Below are 22,167 nucleotides of genomic sequence, written 5' to 3'. Positions count from 1 at the left end.
ATTGGCATGTAGAAATCTTGTATTGGTCCATAAAATTTGTTTTACATTTTATGTTTGAGTTATAATAAAGTTTTCAAATTTTGGTAAGGTCAATTTATGTGTACAGCAGCACATTCCATGCTTGATGAAATTGTACCTACTTTATAGTTGTGTATATATTGAAAACTTAATTCATAATTAATTTATGGTATGAGTACCAACAATCCAACATAACATGGCATATTGGCTCATTTAACTATATAACCCAAGATTCCATTATAAGACATACACACACACATAATCACACAAAAACATGCAGACTTCACTATGTCTGATCAAACCTCTCACCTCTAATCTAGGATTTTAACTTTCTTGCTGGTCTCTTCGCACGAGTCCCTTGAATGATGATCTTTGAGCTTTGCATGGTGATTATCACACTGAAAATAAACAAGGTTTGAGGTTATAATGATGCATTCATAGTTTTAAACAGCTATGGACAACTTTTCTGGGAGTCCTCCTGTTCCAAAGTTTAATCTTTCCCTACCCCTCCTCCACACCCATACCTACCATTCCCCAATAGCCTCCTTTACTCTCTTCTGCCCCCTCCCATACAATATGACAGGGAAAACTTGTAATACATGACTCGTAGACTGCTTCATTAACACTACTATGAAAAGAGTTTTAAAATGTCTTTGAATCCTAATTGTCACAAGCAGTTGACAAACTGTCCATACTTATCATGCCTTATCGATAACACAATGGCAATCCAATATTTGCAAATATTTAAGTATTATCACAAACAACATTAGCAATGGCAATACATCCAGGCCAGCCAAGTTGGTGTGATCAACAGAAATCAAAATTATGTTTCAACTGGATTCTCGACTCTGATATTCTTGTCCCGGCCTTTACTCTGATTCTGACATGGCTTGGACTCAGGACATGTTGACTTTGACTTGATTTTGGACAAGTGAACCTGGCTTAGAGCCCTGCTATATGCCTCACTATTGGTTGCTCAGATCATATTTATTAGGTCACATTGGAAAATACTATATTTTATGAATTTTTAAATGGTAAATCTGAACTTCTTCAAATTGGCTGGCCTCGAGATACTGCTACTGAAGTTGTGATTTTACTTAGATATTTGTAAAACATTAGATTGCCATGATTGTAGTTGTATAAACAATGATGAACCATAGATAAAAGTGCTTTTCCAATGTAACAGCATGTTGGGCAAGGAAATGACAGCTAAAAAGGAAAGAACAGAAATAAAAATTACAGGACAAACATGAAATTACAACCACAAAAATTATAAAATTACAGAAACACATTCAACATTAATCAATAAGAAAAGCCACTGTAAGCTTGGATAAAAACAGTTCAGCACTGCAAGCAACAATTCCTGCTTTCCTGAAATGATGCAAGTGAAAGATAGTATAATTGACCCAGGAACAGGAATTCCGATTCACAGCCTGACTGGACAAGCATAGCCAATGTTAGCTCACACATATAGTCTTTATGAAAAAATAATCAAAAGTGCCTGCATGCACATAGCCACAACCAAAGATGTACAAATCATCAAACAAGAACATGAATAAGTAAATTCAGCCTGAGAGTTGATGATGGGGATATTTTAGGTTACAAACCAAAATTATCATCAAGTCATGCACCAGTGCTCAACCTCTGACCAGTGAGAACTGCTTAGACGTACCTGATATTTATATAGGCTATCATTAATAAGAGAATGCTGAACTTGGTCTGTCATTTCTCCATAACCTGAATTTTCGAGACTCACAAAGCACACATCATTTCTATTCATAGGAGACTTAAATCAAGTATCCATAGGACACAGTCTGCCCTTTTACAGATGTCATGAAAATCCCTTTCTAACCCCTCTACTTCACCAATTTCTGCAAGGACCACTTTCATCATGCCACTAATGAGCTTTCTGCCAAAGTCTAACTGGACATACAATATATGGCCAAAAGGCTAGGTAATTAAACTACTGATGAACAGGACTCTCTTGTCAAAATGCAAACATTCTACAGCCTCTGATATGGCAAGGTTCATCCTTGGCTTGCACAATGACAGACTGACTACCCATATCAGAGATATTCATTTCTACAATCTGACCAAGGAAAATAAACCATACTAACTGTCTCAGACTGGAACTGTTTGTAAGTTGATCCTTAACTGTACCAGCCATCTGTGAGTCTACCTAGGTCCCCATCTATCAGTCCTGAGACAAGAGACACACCCCTTCACAGACCATACTTTGCTATAATCATGTCAATTAGTTCATTTTTCATTGCTATTTTATGTCTATTTGAAATTCATCAGTTCAACAATGTTATATGCTTTGAGGATGAATTTGAAAATTTTGTCAACAAACATCACACTTTTTACAAAATATTTAACCAAGGCATAATAGCGCAACTGATGAATTTGATTTGGTATCCACCATGTTGTACGATATCAATATTTAAGCAGGTAATCATTTAAACACTTTAAGATGGCAGCAAAATGAATTGATTAGCTGCAAACTCTCCTGTCCATCAAAAAATCACTGCAATATGCCATATATTCAAGTCACAATTCATTCTCTGAATACTTTATTTCAACATACTTCCCATCTATTTCTATCTGCAGGTTTTCCTTCCAGTGTGTCATCACTTAAATTCTTAACTCTAGTCGCCATCAAAATCTGAGTAACTACTGTACAGTATAGGATTGCCCCTCTGTGAAGATACAAATAAATTAAAACATGGTTACTATCTTAGAAACTTACATGATGGGTTATTCAATACATGATGGGTCCAAAAGTGTGGCATTTTGATAAAATATTTACTTTCAAAATTTAACAAAAGTATTGTGAGTAAATATTATGACATAAAAATAGTATTTTTATTGCATGTGCTACCAAGACACCAAGCTCACTATCTCCAAGTTAATAAAAGTCTTCAGTCTCAAAACCTGGTTTGATTATACATATTAGCTTCACCTTTTTATAACATTTCATACTATTAGTATTATCTCAACACAAATTTGTTACAGTACTTGGCTATCAAAGATTTCAATAACTATCAGGGTTGAAACTGAAATTTCTTTACTTTTCCAGGATTTTCCACTGGACAAATCAAAGTTATCCACTGCCGAATAAAGTTACTGACTGACTGGAGTAACATCACACAACACAAAACATGGTCTAGCCACTTACAACATCTTCAGATCTAGCTGGAATAGAGTTACTAACTGACTGGAGTCACATCACACAATATGAAACATGTTCTAGCCACTTAAAGTACTGCATCTTTAGATCTAACAGGTGAGACCTTGTGAACTGTGAAGGGTTATTTCTAACAGGAGACCTTTTGAACCGTGAAGGGTTATATCTGAAAGTAACTTGCAATAAAAGTACTTTTGATTAAGGGCAGAAGTACAGGATGCTACTACAATTCCATGCTGATTGAGCAGAAAAGGAGAGAGCTAGATGCTGTCATTCAAATTGGAAGAAGAATGTGAGTTCCTTAATGAAAAAAGGCAGTAATTTTACTTGTCAAAATATTAGAACTTTACTTCTTACATTGTGTGAATATGATACTTTTCACAAACATTTGCTACTTACATTTGTCCTCACTAGTACTTAAGCCGCAATCTTTGGCCTTTGTCCTTCACCTGGTGTTGCCTGGCTACATGGTGTGCAAGGTAGAGGACATGCTTCTCACAACTGACACACTGTATTGCACATCTATTCTCCATATTTGCCTATAGGAGAATATACGAGAATTAAAAAAATTGCTGTATCAAAGATTATATGAGATTCTGTATGGAAGGATCGATAAACATTTTGCCTGTGAGTCAAGAAAAGTATCTCAATGGGACATAATTACAGTAATCGTGTGTTGAAGCGGTGAAGCCTTGAGAAAAGTGAGGCAAAGAGCCAACTCATTTATAAGTCGTCATACATACATTGTCCATTCGACTTTGAAAACGGAATTTGATTTTACCCATTTTTCCGAAAGAGTAGGTGTACTTTTCACAAGAGAGACATGTTATGGTGACCAGATCAGAGTAGTAATTACTATACTCCTGACTTATAAGAACCAACTTTGAAACATTTTCTTGCCTCTTATGAGCAAGTGGAGTGCTTTATGCAACTTTTAATGTCTGGAAATTCCGGTATCAGAGAAGCATATGGCAAACATATTCTTGCTTGTATTATTTTAGTGCTCCACTCAGATAGAGCCATAGTTGTCCCAGGAAAATGCAGTGAAGAAGCAACCCTCCCTCCACCTTCCACCCCACTCCCCTCCCTCTTTCCACACACCTACTTTTGTGTAATATTTCCATATTAGTCTGTGCATGCAGTTTTCAGTTAAATGTTAATGTTGCAAAGTGGGTAGTAGATTATGCAGGATAACAGATCCCACCTTATGAAGTGAGAGTGCAAACAGTTTGATGCATATCTACATTCAGTCACATATTGTCATCAACAGATGAGATGTTATCACGAGTGGTGGCTTGAGTGTGTTGTATTGCCTACAAAGCTTTGTCCAAACATGGTAAGTGAATATCATTAGGCCTTTAAATCATAGTTGAGTAAATTTATGCAAATTGCCTGTAATTAAAGTTACTATCCAGAACATACTTGGCTATAGGCTTTGGCCTAGCCTACATCAAGACTCAGATTACTGGCTAGGCTTTAGCCTGCTTTACTGCTTAGGCCCTATACCTTTTTGCCACACTAACTTGTACATTGTTGGGAATATGTTGCAAATGGAGAATGTGTTTGAATATTTGTACAATTCTAGTAGATATATTAATAGACTGAAATATTGTAGGCTTCGTTATGACCTAGGCGAACCTACGTTAGAATCTTACTCTTCAGACTGGAAAGAACTGTGACCATACGCCAAAGAAATACGCCAAGCTGGATGTGGTTTTGTTCTGTATTTGTACGCCACACTGTCTAAGCGGAGCACCACCATCGGTTGGCGCGGAGCGTACACAAAAAGTTTTGGTCAATAATGCCTCCCAGATCGCAGGAAATGGCACTTCCTGGACCATATAACTTACATCTGTAATTGTATGTTTCGTGTAATGAAAATTTGGGTGAAATCATCATGCGTAATAGTGATAGTAATATATTAGTACCACCCTGGAACACATCACATGACCCTCCATGCATGGTACGCACGTATTTACTGTGTGAAAGTTTCTCCAGATTTATTAAACTCGATGGTATGAACCATGTTGCGTCACTTGCACTGTTGCGGCTGAATTTTCCTCCACGCTTACGCGATACGCCACGCCAACTGTTGTACTTTTCCCTGGGGCAGTAATGTACGCCGTACGCCAAATTTATTGGCGTACACTTCCATACGCCAAAGATCTTTGTGTAAAAGGTCGTACTTTCCAGTATGGCTCTTCAGTAGACCAAGGGCAAGGTAGGCTATGTAAATGTCATCTTCAGTTATTCTGGCATGTGGATCTATCGTTAGGGATAAAGGATAAAGAAGGATAAAGATAAGTAAAATGAGGTGGTGATAATTGCTGTCATTAGGCTTAAGTCATTTCGCATCCAAAAGGACAGCCGTATAGCTGGTCTAGGCCTAGGGGCCTACAGTAGGCTAACTAGCCTACATCCAACTTTCCAAGGTCCAGTGAATAACAAAATAGCACTACTCACTAGATCATTAGATGGGCAGACGACACTAAAGTAATTATATTCCTATGTAAATGCTTCTGCTATCGCTTCTTAATAATTACCTGTGAAGCTGCAGTACACTGCCACATTTTTGGCGAAATGCGGCACACGATATCACCATTTGAAGTGATTTATGTAAACTTTATCACTTTAGTGTACCGCATAGTGTTTGTACTTCGCGCTGGTACTTTCTTGCCGTACAAAGCAAGGCTTTTGAAAACGGAAGTACGTCACAGTTCAACTTCCCTGTTGTCGAAACACCTTGGAACTAACCTCAGCCGTGCTATCCACCGCATGATAGCTGTATGGAACGCCAAAACCGACAAAACGCAGAAACAAATTATGTAAACCTAAGTCATGATGTGAATACACAGTCAAGGGCGTAGGAACCGGTGGGCTGGGGGGGCGCCAGCCCCCCAGTGAAAAATGTGGAGGGGCGGAAGTATCATTCCGCCCCCCGGTTCGCAAGTCATAAAACCCCTTTTTCATTTCCAAATGAGAAAAAAAATCTCATTTGGAGCACCAAATTGCATCTAAGGCCAGGTGAAAATACAAAATTAAGTTTACAAAATGGAGTGGGTGTTGAAGAGTGCTATATTGCACCAAATTGCATCTGAGGCCACCTGGAAATGCAAAAAATTCCAAAGGGGAGGGGGACACCCCCTCCCCTTAGACCCCTCCCCCAGGCCGGTCATCAGTCTTCAGCCCCCCCCCCCCACTCAAATGTACCTTCCTACGCCACTGTACACAGTTATCGCCACATAATGACCAAGAACAATTTAAGTCCTTATGTGGCACTAATAGAACCTCCACATAATGACCAATAACATTTGACATAATTTTTACATAATAAATTTTACATAATTTGTTTCTGCATTAGAGGTGGAATAGCAGCACGCACAAGAAGGTCTCATAGGTTGCGGGTCGTCTGTAGGCGATGATGGAAAAAACCCATCATCGCCGCAACCTACGAGACCTTCTTGTGCGTGCTGCTGTTCCACCTCTAACTTCTAACCCTACACCCATCCAGCATGGTACTTTCAAATGTGATCGTACTTCGAGATGCATCATCTGCAGCCACCACATTGTTGAATCCAATTCCATAACCAGCCACAGCATGCAACTCACACACAATACTTGGAATCAAATCACTTGCACAACCACTAATGTCATATATCTGATCTCTTGTAGAGTTTGCGGCATCAAGTATGTTGGCGAAACCAAAACCACCCTCAAGAAGCGATTCTATGGTCACAGTTCCACAGTCAACACAATGAAGACTGAGACCCCAGTTGGAGAACACTTTAACCTTCCAAACATACCATTAACGACATGTCCCTACAGGGGATTGAATCCTTAGGTAGCCGTCCTGACCATAGTACGAATTAGCAGAGAGAGGCTGTGGATGCAACGCCATCGCACCATTCAACCTCATGGGCTCAACATTTAGGAAGGACATGACTAACTTTTCCTCTGTCCCCCCTCCTTCTCCCCCCATTCACCCCTCTCCTCATAGCTCTCTTCCACCCTTTTTCTTCACACCTTTCTGTCTTTGTCCTTCTCCAGTTTATTCCCTACCCCCTTCCCTTAATCCTCTTTGTCCCTCCACTGTTTATTTCCTACCTCTCCTCTTCCCCTGTTGGTTTCTTTCTTTCTTTTCTCCATCCCTTGTCTACTAATCCCCTTGCATATATCTCTTTGTGTTCACCATGCTCATTAACCTCTCTGTATTCTGGGCATGTTTTTGTCCCTTCTGTTACTGTTACTTGTCATTTGGCATTTGAAAAAGATCCTGCTAGGATCGAAACGTCAGGCCAACTTACTTTTACACATTCTCCTACACAGGCTCTTTAGTGGATAAGCAGTTTGCTAACAGTTTCATTTTATATCGTTTTCATTTTTATTATTATTATTATGATTACTATTATTATCTTTGTCACATCCTTAGTGTAAGAGGAACAAAGGTGTTCACTATTGCCATGTAGTTTAAGATGTTAAGGTAAAAAGGTACATATTTTCTCAAGCATTTTCTGAATGAATGCGCGCCGCCCCTCTTTCCCCCTCGTTAAATTATGTGGCGCACATTACGCTTCGGAGAAGTGCCCTGAGGTTGAAAATATGCAAATATATAACAACTGAAACACAAGCCGTTAGTTTAATGTTTTCCTATTTTTAATTCCCTGAATGGAATGCGTTGCTTTAATATGTAGAATGCACGCAATTACTTTAACCTTTAGTAAGCCTCAAACATTAGATGGACCACTAACAATTGGTTATCAAACGATGAGCTCTACAATGAAACCAACCAAAAACCTTGGTCATCCATAGTCGCACATAGAAGATTGAGATTTTTGATTGAGATTTTTCGGTCATGTAGCAAGACTTCAGGAGGACGCTCCAGCAAAGGTTGCTTAAAGAGAAGCATTGATACATACTGCTAAACCAGTAGGAAGGCCCGTGACTATACCTTGCTTGGAAAAATAAAATCGCAATTTAAGGACGTTAATATTAACAATTTCGAGGAAGCAATAAACCTTGCACAAGATCGTGATACGTGGCGGAGGTTAATCACTGAGCATGTCGGATAGACGAGACTCAACTTACTACTACCACCAAGCCTCAAACATCCACACATAACAAGCAATCAGACTTATTTAAGCTACAAGTTGTGAGGAATTTGCAATAATGTGATGAAACTATAGACGCAATTGTTAATAGAATAACCCAAAGGAAAATTCACCTTTTTGACTGGTGGAAGGGGGAACATATTCTATAAGCATTTCTGGTGAAATTTGCATTCAATTCCTCTGGATCGTTTTCGAGATAACCAAGTTGAAATTTGACATGTCTTATAACCAAAATGGCAACTTGTGGCAAACAGGTGTGATGTCATAGAGGCACACTGACAAATTTGTTGTACGTTTCTAAAAAAAAAAACATGTTAAAACATGTACATCGACTTCTTGACAGGGATGCATATTACAATGTGACTACACAATAGTCATTGAAGAATCGATAACTTCACATCCCATAATTATAAAGCAAAGTTGAAAACGCCTGTCCAATCCAAGGTGAAATATTAACGCGAAGAGATAAAGAAACACAAAACGTTTTGCTCTCAGTGTGCAACGATGACGTCACACCCTGTTTGCTTCAAGTTCACTTATGTGGTTACACACTGGAACAATTTAAAACATAAATATCCAAAAGAAGGCAGATTTTATTAGGATTCTCCGAATACGTTCTGCTTTCATTGGTCACAAAAAAAAGGTTTTCCCTCTGGACTATATTTGTTTATTTTCGAAACAATGGAAGTAGTGTTATGAGGTAGCATGGTTCTATTAATGTTAACAAAAATCCACTTCTTGTACTTAAAGCTATACAAGATACGGAATCCTTTGGTCTTTCCTCATCCGTCTATTAGTTAAACCCAATGATACAAAAGAGGTATGTCTTACAAGCAGGAAGACTCTTGCTTCATCTGCCTATTGGATAACTGCTCCTACCCCCCCCCCAACTCATCTGCCTATTGGATAACTGCTCCTACCACCCCCTCCCCCACTCATCACCACCATCCTTGGCTCAACAATGTTTCCCCGTAAATGCTGGTCCTCAAACACTGGTCTTTTTCCTGCCTTGGTGATCATCAGATAATGGTACGTGCAGCCATTTTTGCTTAGAACGAAACAGGTCATTAAAGTCCTCCATTGTTTGTGGTTGAGGGCGGTCTTTCATTTCAGGTAGTAAAAATATAAGGAGAGACGGTACCAGGGCAACAACTCCGAAGAGTACCATTGGTAGCTTTGGGAATCTATTTTCCTGGTGGGAAATTGAGAGAAAACGAGCATAAATGGAATGATCAGCAGGAGGGGGAAGAAGGGGGTGGGGGCTTGGTCATCTACCTTCCCGGCAGGTTAACCTCTACTACAATCTTTATCAAGCAGACAATCAAAGGTGAAACAGGTGAAAGTCAGGTGAAACAGGTGAAAGTAAAAATGTTCCTACGCCTCTAGATAACAAAAATTCATACCATTAAAATGATGAAAGGAGCGATCGTTGCTCCTAATCTGACTGCTATGGCGACAAAAGCAATCCCTTTGCTCCTGAAATGAGAAGAAAATATATATTCTAATATTGAAAGGATAAATATGTATGTAAAATATGTATAATATATTTATTTACATATACATATATTAATATATATATGTATATTAATATCATATATTAATATATATATGTTAATACACACACTGCTTGACTCCTCTCACTGACAACTTTTATTAATGCACTATACATCATCGCCTCACGTCCAGCATGTTAAAACTGCTCTGATGTTCAAATAGCTAGTTAATTAAACTTTTCTGAAGTTTGGATCGACAGAAAAAGGTCCAATGATTTCGCTTGGTTCACTTTTTGATCTAATCTCTCAAGATGGGAAGAAAAGAGTCAATTTGAAAAAAAAAAAAATGATCCGGCTTCGTTGCTATAGACAGACTTACGGTAGTACATAAAATGTCGGACCAGTGACGTATTAAATGATAATTAAACCAAATATTAATTAAATAATTAATGAGTTTCTACGACTGGAGCCTATATAAACGACTTAAAAACTACCGTAACAAAGTAATTAGTCAGTCGTTGGGTCTTAAGTAGGACTCGAACACTGTCTGAGTTTGCAAGTTATGAGTTCAAGTTACGACGGTCGGGTTGAGTTGGGTTACGTTCTGTCGGTCAGAAGTAATATTTAACTGAAAAAAATTAATAATAATTGCATACGTAAAATATATTGGCTCACCTTAGCACCGTAGGGAACACTTCTGTTACACATAGGCAAGTAGTATGAAAGGATACAGTTATTGCAAACTTTCCCAACATTGCCGTGGCCACTACTGCAGATGTAAGATTAATACCACTCTCTGTTTAGGTCAAAATGAAAAAAAAAAAATACCATTGAACAACACCTATTATCATTTACATAAATATGTAAATATGACGGGGAAAAAATAGCATTAGATTAAATTCGTTACTAGCATTCATAATATATGAAACCATAAAGCCAGTTGACTATTTGATTCCTTGCCCTATAATTTGCTGAAAATTCCGAGGAAAAAGTGAATAAATATCTGACTAATATAATGTAGAGCAAGTGAGTTGAATTTGTCCAAGAATTAAGTGAGAATGTCAGTAATACAAATGTATCAAAAATCATCATAATAAGACGTTGAATATGCAGAAGGAGGATCCTCATGAATGTTATCAACCAACGATACTGACCCCCTCCTCCACACCTACCCTACCTCCGTCAGTCTCTCCCTCACTCCCTCCGCCCATCGCTCCCTTCCACCAACTTAGAAAATGAATGAATAAGTAGTACGTATCGTACTACGTCACCCCTAACCCCTCGGGAGTCTTAACGGGGCGAACTTGGGGGACCAGTTCGGAAGTCCCCGCTTTTCGGGGGCTCTTTTCGCGAGCCGTTTCGGGAGCCCCCATTTGTTGGATCTGCATGTTTGGGAGTGTTATCGAATCCACAAGTTTTTGTATTTTATTTATTTATTATTATTATTATTATTATTATTTTTATTAAAGCGGGCACCCGTTTTTCACACGAGGTCGTCATTGATGTTGTTATCTTTCATAGCATATAGCATGTAGTCGAGTTCCAACTCGTTTTGCTTCAATCTCTTTCATCTTGAAGGACCTTGGCTCCAAGTATGGTATCATTTAGATACATCTTACATTCCAGATAAGCGCATTTGTTTAGTGCCGCTTGACCGTTACATAAGCTGTTTGGGACAGTTCACGTAGGAAAGTAAACAATCTGGATATTAATTAGTGCATTGGCAGGTCTTTCAACTATTGCTGGTTTGGTATTATCACTTCTGTTACAAACGGGAGCGCTAGGATCCTATAGCGTGTACGCGTGAATATACATTCCCTTCTGCATTTTATGTACCATGTAAATGTGGAACTAATGTACTGTCTTGGACAATCCAAAAATGGAAAAAATGTTGTGGGATTCAATAAGACTCCCACACAGATCAAAAGCAAAGTTCCCGAAAAGGCCCCCGAAAACAGACAACATTTACATGTGTAATTAATTAATTAGTTAATTAAATTCCTTGCTACATGTATTTTGCAGAGGGAGTATTATAAATTGCACCCATACTGGAGTCCTAACAATGGTCCAGTGTGACGTATTTACATTAAACGCCAACGTCGCCTTATGTGTTGTTGAAATAGATAAATTTTACATAGAGAGACATGTACGATGTGTAATTAATTAGTTAATTAAATTCCCTGTTATTAACGATAACAACACCAATGACGACCTCGTGTGAAAAACGGGTGCCCGCTTTAAAAAAAAATTAAGTTGTAGGATTCGATAACACTCCCAAACAGATAAAAAACTGGGGCTCCCGAAATGGTCTCACGAGGTCGCCTCGTTTGAACTCCCGAGGGGGGGGGGGGGTGAAGTAACACGATATATACTACTTGATTAATGACGAGTACCTCTTCATGGGCTGCGATTAAGAGTACTTCTAAATTTCCACCTTTTTGAAAGGTTATAAATTTTACCTGTTTCCCTTGGAATGAACGCAGTGGCAATACAGGCAATTCCCGCCAGAGCAAAACATATCGAGATGGGTCTTCTTCGACCAAATCTATGATTCAGAAGCCCAAAAAAAGTAAATAAAAAGAAAATATGAAAAGAGAGAAAAGAATTAATAAACAAGTGTTGAGAAGTTTTCTGTTTAGTAGTAATGAAATTTTCATCTACAAACAGATTGTTTCTGTGATGTTAGCGTACAACTGCACTTGAGTACACCACGATGTCCGTGCTGGGGATGCCTGTCACAACCCTGGGCGCAATCACTTATACCTCTGGGGGATATACCTCCCACAGAGCAAAAATCAGGGGGCTCAGGAAAACATTGCAAGACAAATCCAAGTGTATAGTTTATAAGTATATAGCATGCATGTACGCGCGGTAAAACATAGACAGTCAAGAATTTTTCTACGTCGTTTCAAAAATTGCAAAATGTACGACAGCATTTATTAATCTAAGAATCCTCCATTTTACCAAAATTTCTCAAACGGGGAGGGTGCCCACTTCGTAACTGTAAATTGTAATGTAAATTAAGTTTCTCCAAAACCTTCGAATAGTTATCAAAAGATATTCTTTTCCACACAAAGACGAAAATCAAGACAACTTCTTTGCCCATTACAAGAATGCAATCATTAACCAGCTGTTAACCAGCTAGAAGGTCGAAAATGGAAGTATGGAAGTGTTGAGAAGACAGTTAAAGGTATCACTGAGGTGACATACTCCTATCGGAGTCTATATCAATCCGCCCAAGTGTTCTTCTGGAAAAGTGCGAAAAAGCATCAGGAGGACATCTTTTTTTGATATATTATCAGGCAAAATCTGTTTCTGTTTTGTAGCTTGAGTGTTGAAGAGCATGAATTGAAGTACACGAGGTGCACAAATTGGGTCAATTGAGGCAATTTTAGACCACTTTATGCATCCCAAGAGCACCGTACGAAACTTGGTCAATACTGAGTGAAGAGGGTTGTTTACAACTGACGAAACTTCTGGCCCTGATAGCAAACAAATCTAACATGCTCACGATACGGAAAATCGATGTTGCCATGAATGCCTAACTTGTCAGGTATCCAGTGATGAGTAGCGTTTAGCTAGTCAGAACTTTATCTAGACTAAGTTACTTTGACGATGTAGTGTGTAAGTCAATGGGAGATTTAATAGGCTGTATGCTATCCTGAATGTAAGCCTGCGTACCTGGCGACTGTTATCATAACAGTCAAGTCAGACGGTATCTCCACTAATCCCACCAGGAAAAAGTTAAGGTAAGGATTGCCCACCAAATGACTCGCATTTAGTGTCAGCCCGTAGAACGTCATAGACGCAAACAACCTGTCATAAAAAAAAAACGAGGATATATGAAATAAATATGGAGAAAAAAAACAAGGAATCAAAGGCGAAAACAGAAGTTTAAAAACACTATCAAAAACTTCGCAGGAGTGAACGAACGAGCCTAGTGTGCAGTGATATATTGGACGGGTGTATGTTGCTGGTAGGGAAGAAAGCCTAACCTTTGATTCTGCAGCAAATAAACCTTGATATATTAAAGATTAGAACATTGACTCTACATAGGTTTTTTTTTTTTTTAATTGTACACGATTTGTATTCGCTATGAATATAATAGTGGTTATTTTTTCAAAATAATTAACAATTATGTTTATCTTACCAGATAATAAATATGACTATGGTTACCATGGCAATGTGAACTCCAGCGAAAAGATCAAGATATGACGCTCTGTTTCCATTCGTTTGTGTTACTTTTGTTTTGTATTCATCATGTAACGTATCCTCTTCCGTAGTATCGTTTTCGTAAGAGTTATTTTTGCCTTCGGTTCCATTCGATGAATTTTGAACGATTTGTAGGTTATTTTCGGTCTCATTTTTTGCTATAAGTTTGTCTTTATTCGTCGATAGACATATGGTGACATCTTTTCGTCCGTTAACTCTGGCGATATTTTGTAAGATTGTGGTCGCCTCCTGCTTTCTTCCGACCGAGAGTAACCATCTCGGTGATTCAGGGACGAACCTAAATAATTTACAAAACGATGTAAATACATGTCAAATGGATATTCCAGAGGTATTTCTTTAACTTTCTAGTTTACCTTAATTAAATTTAACATGACAATAATGAGAATATTCTTTACTGTTTTCCATATTTTCCCTGCTTGACCTCGGGCCTTGGGGCCCGTAACCTAACTGACCCCCTCTTCTCTTCTCGACAGGCCTGCCGCAGTGAAACCTAATTCTTTGATGCGTATATAGTCGTGGCAGTAAAATGTGTGTTGCATTTCGAACTACCTGACCATTATTTTACATTACTATATCTTGGAGGGGTTTGTGTGTGTGGGCGGTGGGGTGGGGGGGGGTGGGGTGAGGGGGGTGAGAAGGTAGAATGACGTCCTTTCGGTATTATGCACTTACCAGCATAAAAGTGGGCAAAATAGCAAAGGCAAAGACAAGGCCAGTTGAAGGAATCTCCAGTTTCGGATAAAATACGCTAAGATTGGTAACGTCATCACTCCAACAGCCCAAAATATAAAGAGGCATGGGAACGTGTAAGGTCTACAGCGAGGAGTAAAGAGCTCGGATACCATAGCCCATGCTGGTAGTACGAATCCCTTCAAAAATGGAAGCAAAAAATAAAAATAAACAAGAGCCCAAGGGCACTGTGGTTCCTTGCTTGGGGTATATGACAATACACATAATATTATCAAGCAAGATTGGGCTCAAATAGTCCAAGTAATTGTGGTCCTACATGTTCCCATAAAGTAACCAACACTATAGCCAACACTTTTGTGATCACAAAATGTGATCGGATTTTTTATCAAAAGGCACTTTTGAGATCTAAATATGGCGTCGAAAATGTAAGAAATATAAGGTCACCTACAAGCGGGTCAACAGATATGATAACATTGGTGACCTCAGATGACATGACCTTAAGTTTGAAAATGTTCCAACACCCCATTCACAACTTGTCCCAAAATATCAACCATGTCACACCTTGGCATTGGGATTTAATTGCATTAAATGTCTAAAAATTAACTTTGAACTTGTATACATAACTTCACACACAAAGGTCACCCGGAGGTCAACCAATTGACATTTTTGATCGCTGAGACCTAAATAGAGCATCAAAACATGTAAAAATTCAAAAAAAAAATTCTTTGCCCATTTTATCCCCCAAAATACTATTTTTTTAACATTTGCTGACCTTTGATGACCTTGGATCACATGTCCGCTAAGTTTGAAAATATTCCCCTATACCATTCGCAACTTGTCCAAAAAAATCAACCTTGTCACACCTTGGCACTGGGAGTTATTGCATTAAATGTCTGATAATTAACTTTGACCTCATATAACTTCACAAACAAAGCTCATCCGGGGGTCAACCTATTGACATTTATGATCAGAAGGTACCTTTAACATCTGAAAATAGCATCGAAACTGTAAAAATCCCTAAAACACGAAAAGGTCACCAGAGGTCAAATTGAGGTCAAGGGTCACCCAGATGCGGGTCGACAATTGGATTACATTGAAGCAACTCCCAACCCTAACGGACATTTCGTTCTCAAGTTATCGCAAAAATACTAGTTTTTTTATCATTAATTGACCTTTGTTGACCTTCGATCACATTACCGTTATGTTTGGAAACGATCCCTTACCCCATTCACAATTACTCCCAAAATATCAACCATGTCGGACCCTGTCAATGGGAGTTATTGCTGTTTTTAATATATTGGTTTTTGGCATCTAACTGACCTTTGGTGACCTTTGCGGGCACCAAAAACAATATGGATCTTCCTCTTACTATGGGCTATCCACCCAACAAGTTTGATCATGATACATCATTTCCTTATTGAGATATCGTGTACACAAGCCAAGCGTCACATACACACACACATACACGCGCACACACGCCATGTTGAACGCATATAGGTTCCTTGCTTTGCAAAAAGCAAGGAACCAAAAATACCAGCTATATGTACAGTATTGCCTATTTTTGGAGTTACCGCAATAAAGGAAACCCTCAAATTGTTCGTGTACAAGAGAGCAATCTTCCATTGAGTGAATCTGTACGAACAGTATAGCTAGGGGTTTTCCCTTTCAGATTAAACAGAAAAGAATGCCCTTATATATCTTTCACAAATGAAGAATGACGTTTGGCACAAAATTTATTTTTTATTTTCTTGTATACTGTTGTAAAACACTGCTATGTGTGTAGGTTGTATTTCTATCTCACTATTTAGTTTTGAGAAATACCTGCCACCTCCCCCCCCCCCCCCCCCCGGTAAGCATCTCAGGCTCATCAATTGAAATTGACTGGACTATAAAGTCTAACGCACAGACGATTAGATCAGTTCCTCAGATGCAACACTAAACTAAAAGGAAAACATAATAATATTATGGCCTTAAGTGATATGTTTACAAATGCAACAGTTAAAATGTAACACGGATAAATTTGTGTTGAATGTTATCCAAACGTTGCTCTCTGTGGTTCGAATGAAGTTTTGAGTTATTATTATTGATAAAAACAATGAAATTAGACATGAACATTAAGACCTGCAATCGAGGAACCGACGTTATATCATCAATTTAGCCTTAAAGGAGCATTTATTTGACTACTCTAAAGCTGAATATTTTAAATACCGGACTAGCTATAGAAAACATTAGGCCTACTTGCACTCAAACTGCTCTTTTGTCTTGGACTCTCTTGTTATATCAAGACTAAAATTCTCAGTCATGTTAATGCAAATGAAATCAATATTAATATTTCCTGTCAGCTTTATTTGATACAGAAATAATGTATTTGGCAGACTACAACCACCTGGTTAACTTTAGTAACGTGCGCAGGGGGTAGGGGAGTAGGGGGAGGGGCCCACATCGTCATCCAGGGTGTAACGTATTCAGTTGGGTGGATTTTTGACATTCAGTTGGGAAGGAATTGGACAACTCCTTCGGGCCCAGGACACCCTTCCACATATAGTTTCATACCCCACACTAAATGAGTCGGGGAGGGGAGGGGGGGGGGCCTTCAAAGTATCTGTTAGGCTATACCTGATCCGTGATGCCGATAAACAAGCGGAAGACGAGAAAGATCACAAATGACGGAGAAAACGCCTCGATACATCCAAAGATACCCTGCATGAATAAACTCGCGAAAAATATCTGCCGTCTTCCAAAGCGATCCACAATATAGCCGAATATAACCGAGCCAATGGTCACCCCTATCATTAAAACAGTCTGTGAAAGTTCCACGAAACTCGCTCGATCGCAAACAAGGTTCCACTAAATATTTAAAGAGAAGATGAGGAGAAGAAATATTGATTTAACAGGATATTCCCGACGAAAAAAAGAAAAGAAAAAATTGACTGGTGAAAGAGTGTCACATTCTAAGAAGCCTTGTGAATTTTTTTTTCCTTGTCGACATGTATCCCAATTTGGAAGTATGGAAATTGGATGTAAATTTCTAAGCCAAAAGCATCAAATAAATTTTTGTCAGTGTGATTTAAATGACATCACACCCTGATGTTTTACCTCAAGTTTTGACTTTCGGTACAAAAGTTTGTCAACTTTTAAAAAATTGTTATCTCAATAACGGTTCGTAGGAATTGTACGCAAACTTCACTAGAATTCTTAGAATGCGTTGAAAATTCATCAGTCAAATATAAATTTTACTCTGGAATATTCCTTTAATAGTTCAGTGACTATGGGTGTGTGCGTGTGTGTGTGGAATGTGATGATCTATATATATGTCGACTGCAACGTAAGATTGACCTCTGCATGTCGGACCCTCCTGTCAATATGTAACAGAATGAGATATACTTTGCTGGTCATATTAATAAACGTTAACAAATTCTTGGAAAGGTCAGTTGTGGTTAGTACGAAGGACACACGTTTTTCATTTGTTTTTTTTGGAGCTTATTAAATGGTTTATCATACACAAAGAGGAACTCCAGCCAGTGGCCTCAGGAGGTCCTCATTATTGCCCCACGGTTATACTTTTTTCTTTCTGGTGGCAATTCGCTAGTACACTTAATTCCGAAGAGAATTCTATTTTTCAAAAAGTGCCACAATATAATCACTTTTTTTGGCGAGGACTTTATTCATGCAGTATTCTTCTTTCGACATGAATTCACGTGAATGCAGCTCTATATGTAAAGAGTGCAAATAACGACTTAGGTAATTTGGAGGTAACTACACATTAGGTCAATCTATGATTATATATGGTTCCTCAATCAATTTTCTACTAGGGTTAAAACGAAACACTGGTTTGAAGCAAAGAGCCAGTGAGTGCCACAATCTCACGTGCAATGTATCATCAATGCAGCCAAGCAATGTAAAAGGTGTAGCCTGGTATAACTCTATAGGACTCACAATCCCCCGCATATCACGTCAGCGCAAGATATTTTGCCAATTTTCTATTCCGCCGACCAACATTGAATTCGTTGACTTATTGAGAACCTCTCTGCATGCTCTTCGGAATTCATTCTATATTTTTATCATCCTGGATTCTCTCAAACTGTTAATTCTCATTATTTCTTAATTAACGGTATAAAACTATTGCAGATTGCTGGTTACAAATGAAAACAAAGCAAATATTTATATGTGACAGGTCAGTGGTCACGCTATATATCTCAATCTTGCGCTTATATAGTTAACCTATACGGGCTAACCAATAATTTTTTTTTATTTTTTTTTTTAAATTCGATAAATGAGGTCAAAAGTATATACGTGCGGGAGAAACTCGCGGCTTACAGACCTCGTCCATTCGAAAGTTAGGCTAAAGAAAACATTTTCGATTTTTTTTTCATTTGAATTAAAACTGCAAACAGTTACAAGAATTTTTTTTTTCGGTTGTGTTTTAGTTCATCTCCTTGAGCAACTGTTCTGTGTGGAAGTCTTCAAAGTTGTGTGTGTGTTTTTTTTTTGGGACATCGAGAGAAGCACAATAAGCCTCGTTAGTAGACCTCGGTCCTTGCAATATTCAATTCGTAAATTAGCAAAATTGTCAACCTTTTCTTGTTGTATTTTCTTTAAATAAATATTTTGTTCAATAGACTGCAATGTATAAAAGTATAAACTGCAAAGTCGTGGGATTTTTAGTATTGAATAGTCTCGAAAACATATCAACAAATATACCTCAATTAGTAGAAATTCCAGAAGAAGAAGAAGAAAAAAGAACACACGTCAATACCTCACTAACTATCGTGGAACCGTATGGTTCGTTTGCATATATCCAATCATCACACGCCGTGCTGTCATTGGTTGGCCCAATATGACGACATTTTGAATATTCATGTTTCTCCATTGATCCCGGTGTTCTGTTTGAATATTCATATTGTAATTGATCCTCTGTAAGTTCATCGAACGATGATGCACAGGCGTAATTAGGTGTGGCGCCGAGAAATGCAATACTGAAGATATGCCAAGAGGATGGCAGCTGACCCATAAAGCATATTAGAAATAGGATTGACATTTGACCCTTGCCATGGTCACCGATAGAATACAAGGCACCGTCGAGGTCCATCATTGATGTCCTGAAAAGAGGAAACCAAGTTTAGTAAATATATATATATATATATATATATATATATATATATATATATATATATATATATATATATATATATAGGTATAAATAATGTACACTCGTACAAAGTTTGCGCTATTACTCGAGTTTCATGCTTCTTCGCAATCGTCAGATAGCTATCTGACGATTGCGAAGAAGCATGAAACTCGAGTAATAGCGCAAACTTTGTACGAGTGTACATTATTTATACCTATCCAGCTCTATACCCAGGTATATTGAGCACTCTTCACCTGGAATTAATGCCATCTATCATATATATATATATATATATATATATATATATATATATATATATATATATATATATATATATATATATATATATATATATATATATATATATTTATATATATATATATTTATATATATATATATATATATATATATATATATATATATATATATTATATATATGCCTAACCACGGGCGTGGGTTTTAGCTACCAAAAGTAAAAGGTAACGAAATACCATTCTCTTCAAGTCCCGTCTCCCATCAACTAACTATTTTAATTCAATGTTTTGGCAAATTGATATAACCTATTCAATATTTACATGCATACTTTGGTTATACACATCTTACTTATAGCCCATCTATGCCTAACCCCATTGTCCACTCCCACTGCAGTGGAACTTTAACGGTAACTTTTACTAGTTGGGATCATAGCAGAAACAAGGATGTCAACATAGTCATAAACTGTAAAGGCCTGCGTGTGGAATGTTACTGAGAAAACAATCAAATGTCTTACAGAGGGAAATAGGCTTCGGTGGTTAGAGAAAGATGATTTCTAAAAGTGCGACCATTATATGACTGTTATAAGACTTTCTATTGCAGATATATTTTTTTATGAAACTAGAGCATTAAGGACATTCCCTTTCTATATCTATGGTTTTCCCTCTTTGCAAGTAGGCCTTGTATAATTTAAAAAATCAATGCACAAAGTTGGTAAAAAATAGGTTGTATATAAATGAACACGTTATTGAAATGACGGAGAAGTATAGAAGAAGTCGAAATAGATTATGTCGTGTGGTATAACATTACGGTATATGCTACTTACCGATGTAAAGTGGCTATTCGTCGAGCGCAAGTGACGTCACCAACTCACATTATCTCAACGATAGTATCTTTTAAGAGATCAACAAAAAAACGATCGCTATCGGCATCAACAGTTTTACTCCATGTGAAACAAAAGAAATAATAATGATGGGTCACTCCTTGGAAACTTCTACAGCTGCGGATGCCATCGAGTTTTGACTTCTAATGCGTGTTGTGATTACATGAAATACATGCGCTCACATGTAGTACCCAGTAGGATATAATGCGACTAGGTTAGCTGTACGTATAATACGGTAGTTCTATAGGCTACCACCAACTGCTGTAAAATTTCTGGCACCGAAAAGCTCCAACGTAGTGCACATATATGTACCCGTACATTCCTATATATACTCGCCAAATTGTGATGTTTACAAATTATGATCGGAAGAATATATAGGCTATAGACCATGCATGCACAGTATTTGTTATCAGTAGCAAACACGCTGAGAGTGAACGCTTGATTAAACAGACAACTAACAGAGTCCAATATGTTTATATATGAACCAACAAGGTTTAGTTCATATCTGTATTTAGATGATGCATCGTGTTCATCATAGGCCTATATGTGTAACCTACTCGAGATCACTCACAGTGGGTCAATTCACGTCAAAATACGGTGTTCGTTGCTCGTGGTGTATCATACTGCATTGCGGCAAACTACCCATCAAATAGTAGGCTATAGTTATCAAAAACATCACTCAACGAAATGATGATGTATTTTGCAGTCAATTTTGTGACAGCAGTACTTCCTGTAATAATAGTTATATTACCGATAGTATAGGCCTATCGTCCTTTTAGACTTGTCTATATATATGCAAGCAGCAGTTGTCCTTTCACTGAACGTCGTCACGGCTTACTGAGATTGAAGGCCAAGCCTTTGTCCATTGTTCCTTAAGGCCACATCGATCGGTGCTTGAGTTGTTTGGAATTGGAATCTGTGTCGAAACTTCATATAGCCAATACCTGATATAATACTTTGCACCATTTTGCATATTTGTGATAATTAACTACAGGAACAACAGCTAAACTAAATCGGGAGGGTCCAGGATTTACAAAATGGAGGGGGTTGACCCTCGGGTCGTTGACGTGAACTCCTATGTGGGTGGGATGGAGGGGGGGGGGTCTGGTACTCCCCGGAAATATTGATATGGTCGTTGACGAGAGGCATAATTAGGCTATAATTAGTATATAGGC

At 38.0% G+C, this 22,167-nt stretch overlaps 1 protein-coding gene across 9 annotated transcripts; it reads right to left on the bottom strand.

The window, feature by feature from the left end:
* Window positions 1-327: 327 nt before the first annotated feature.
* Window positions 328-21,008, bottom strand: LOC139974421 (organic cation transporter-like protein). 9 transcript variants are annotated; one of them, XM_071981567.1, is made up of 16 exons: window positions 20,936-21,008; window positions 19,486-19,828; window positions 17,346-17,576; window positions 14,712-14,908; window positions 13,957-14,316; window positions 13,488-13,622; window positions 12,266-12,351; window positions 10,482-10,602; window positions 9,717-9,789; window positions 9,213-9,505; window positions 5,749-9,171; window positions 5,177-5,470; window positions 3,605-3,744; window positions 2,606-2,717; window positions 2,136-2,218; window positions 328-416 (listed from the first exon to the last, which is right to left on the bottom strand). In XM_071981567.1, exons 2-10 carry the CDS (start codon window positions 19,819-19,821, stop codon window positions 9,299-9,301), a joined length of 1,746 nt encoding a protein of 581 aa, XP_071837668.1. In that variant the 5' UTR covers window positions 19,822-19,828; window positions 20,936-21,008; the 3' UTR covers window positions 328-416; window positions 2,136-2,218; window positions 2,606-2,717; window positions 3,605-3,744; window positions 5,177-5,470; window positions 5,749-9,171; window positions 9,213-9,298. The 9 variants fall into 9 exon arrangements, with proteins under 9 accessions (XP_071837668.1, XP_071837666.1, XP_071837670.1 ...); XM_071981565.1 differs by lacking the exon at window positions 2,136-2,218 and having other exon boundaries at window positions 5,669-9,171; XM_071981569.1 differs by lacking the exon at window positions 2,136-2,218 and having other exon boundaries at window positions 4,848-5,470.
* Between the last annotated feature and the right edge of the window lie 1,159 nt (window positions 21,009-22,167).

Source organism: Apostichopus japonicus, chromosome 9 (genome assembly GCF_037975245.1).
Source record: "Apostichopus japonicus isolate 1M-3 chromosome 9, ASM3797524v1, whole genome shotgun sequence".
NCBI lineage: Eukaryota > Metazoa > Echinodermata > Holothuroidea > Aspidochirotida > Stichopodidae > Apostichopus > Apostichopus japonicus.
Note: the sequence above shows the minus strand (reverse complement) of the source record. Positions and strands in the feature narration are given on the sequence as shown.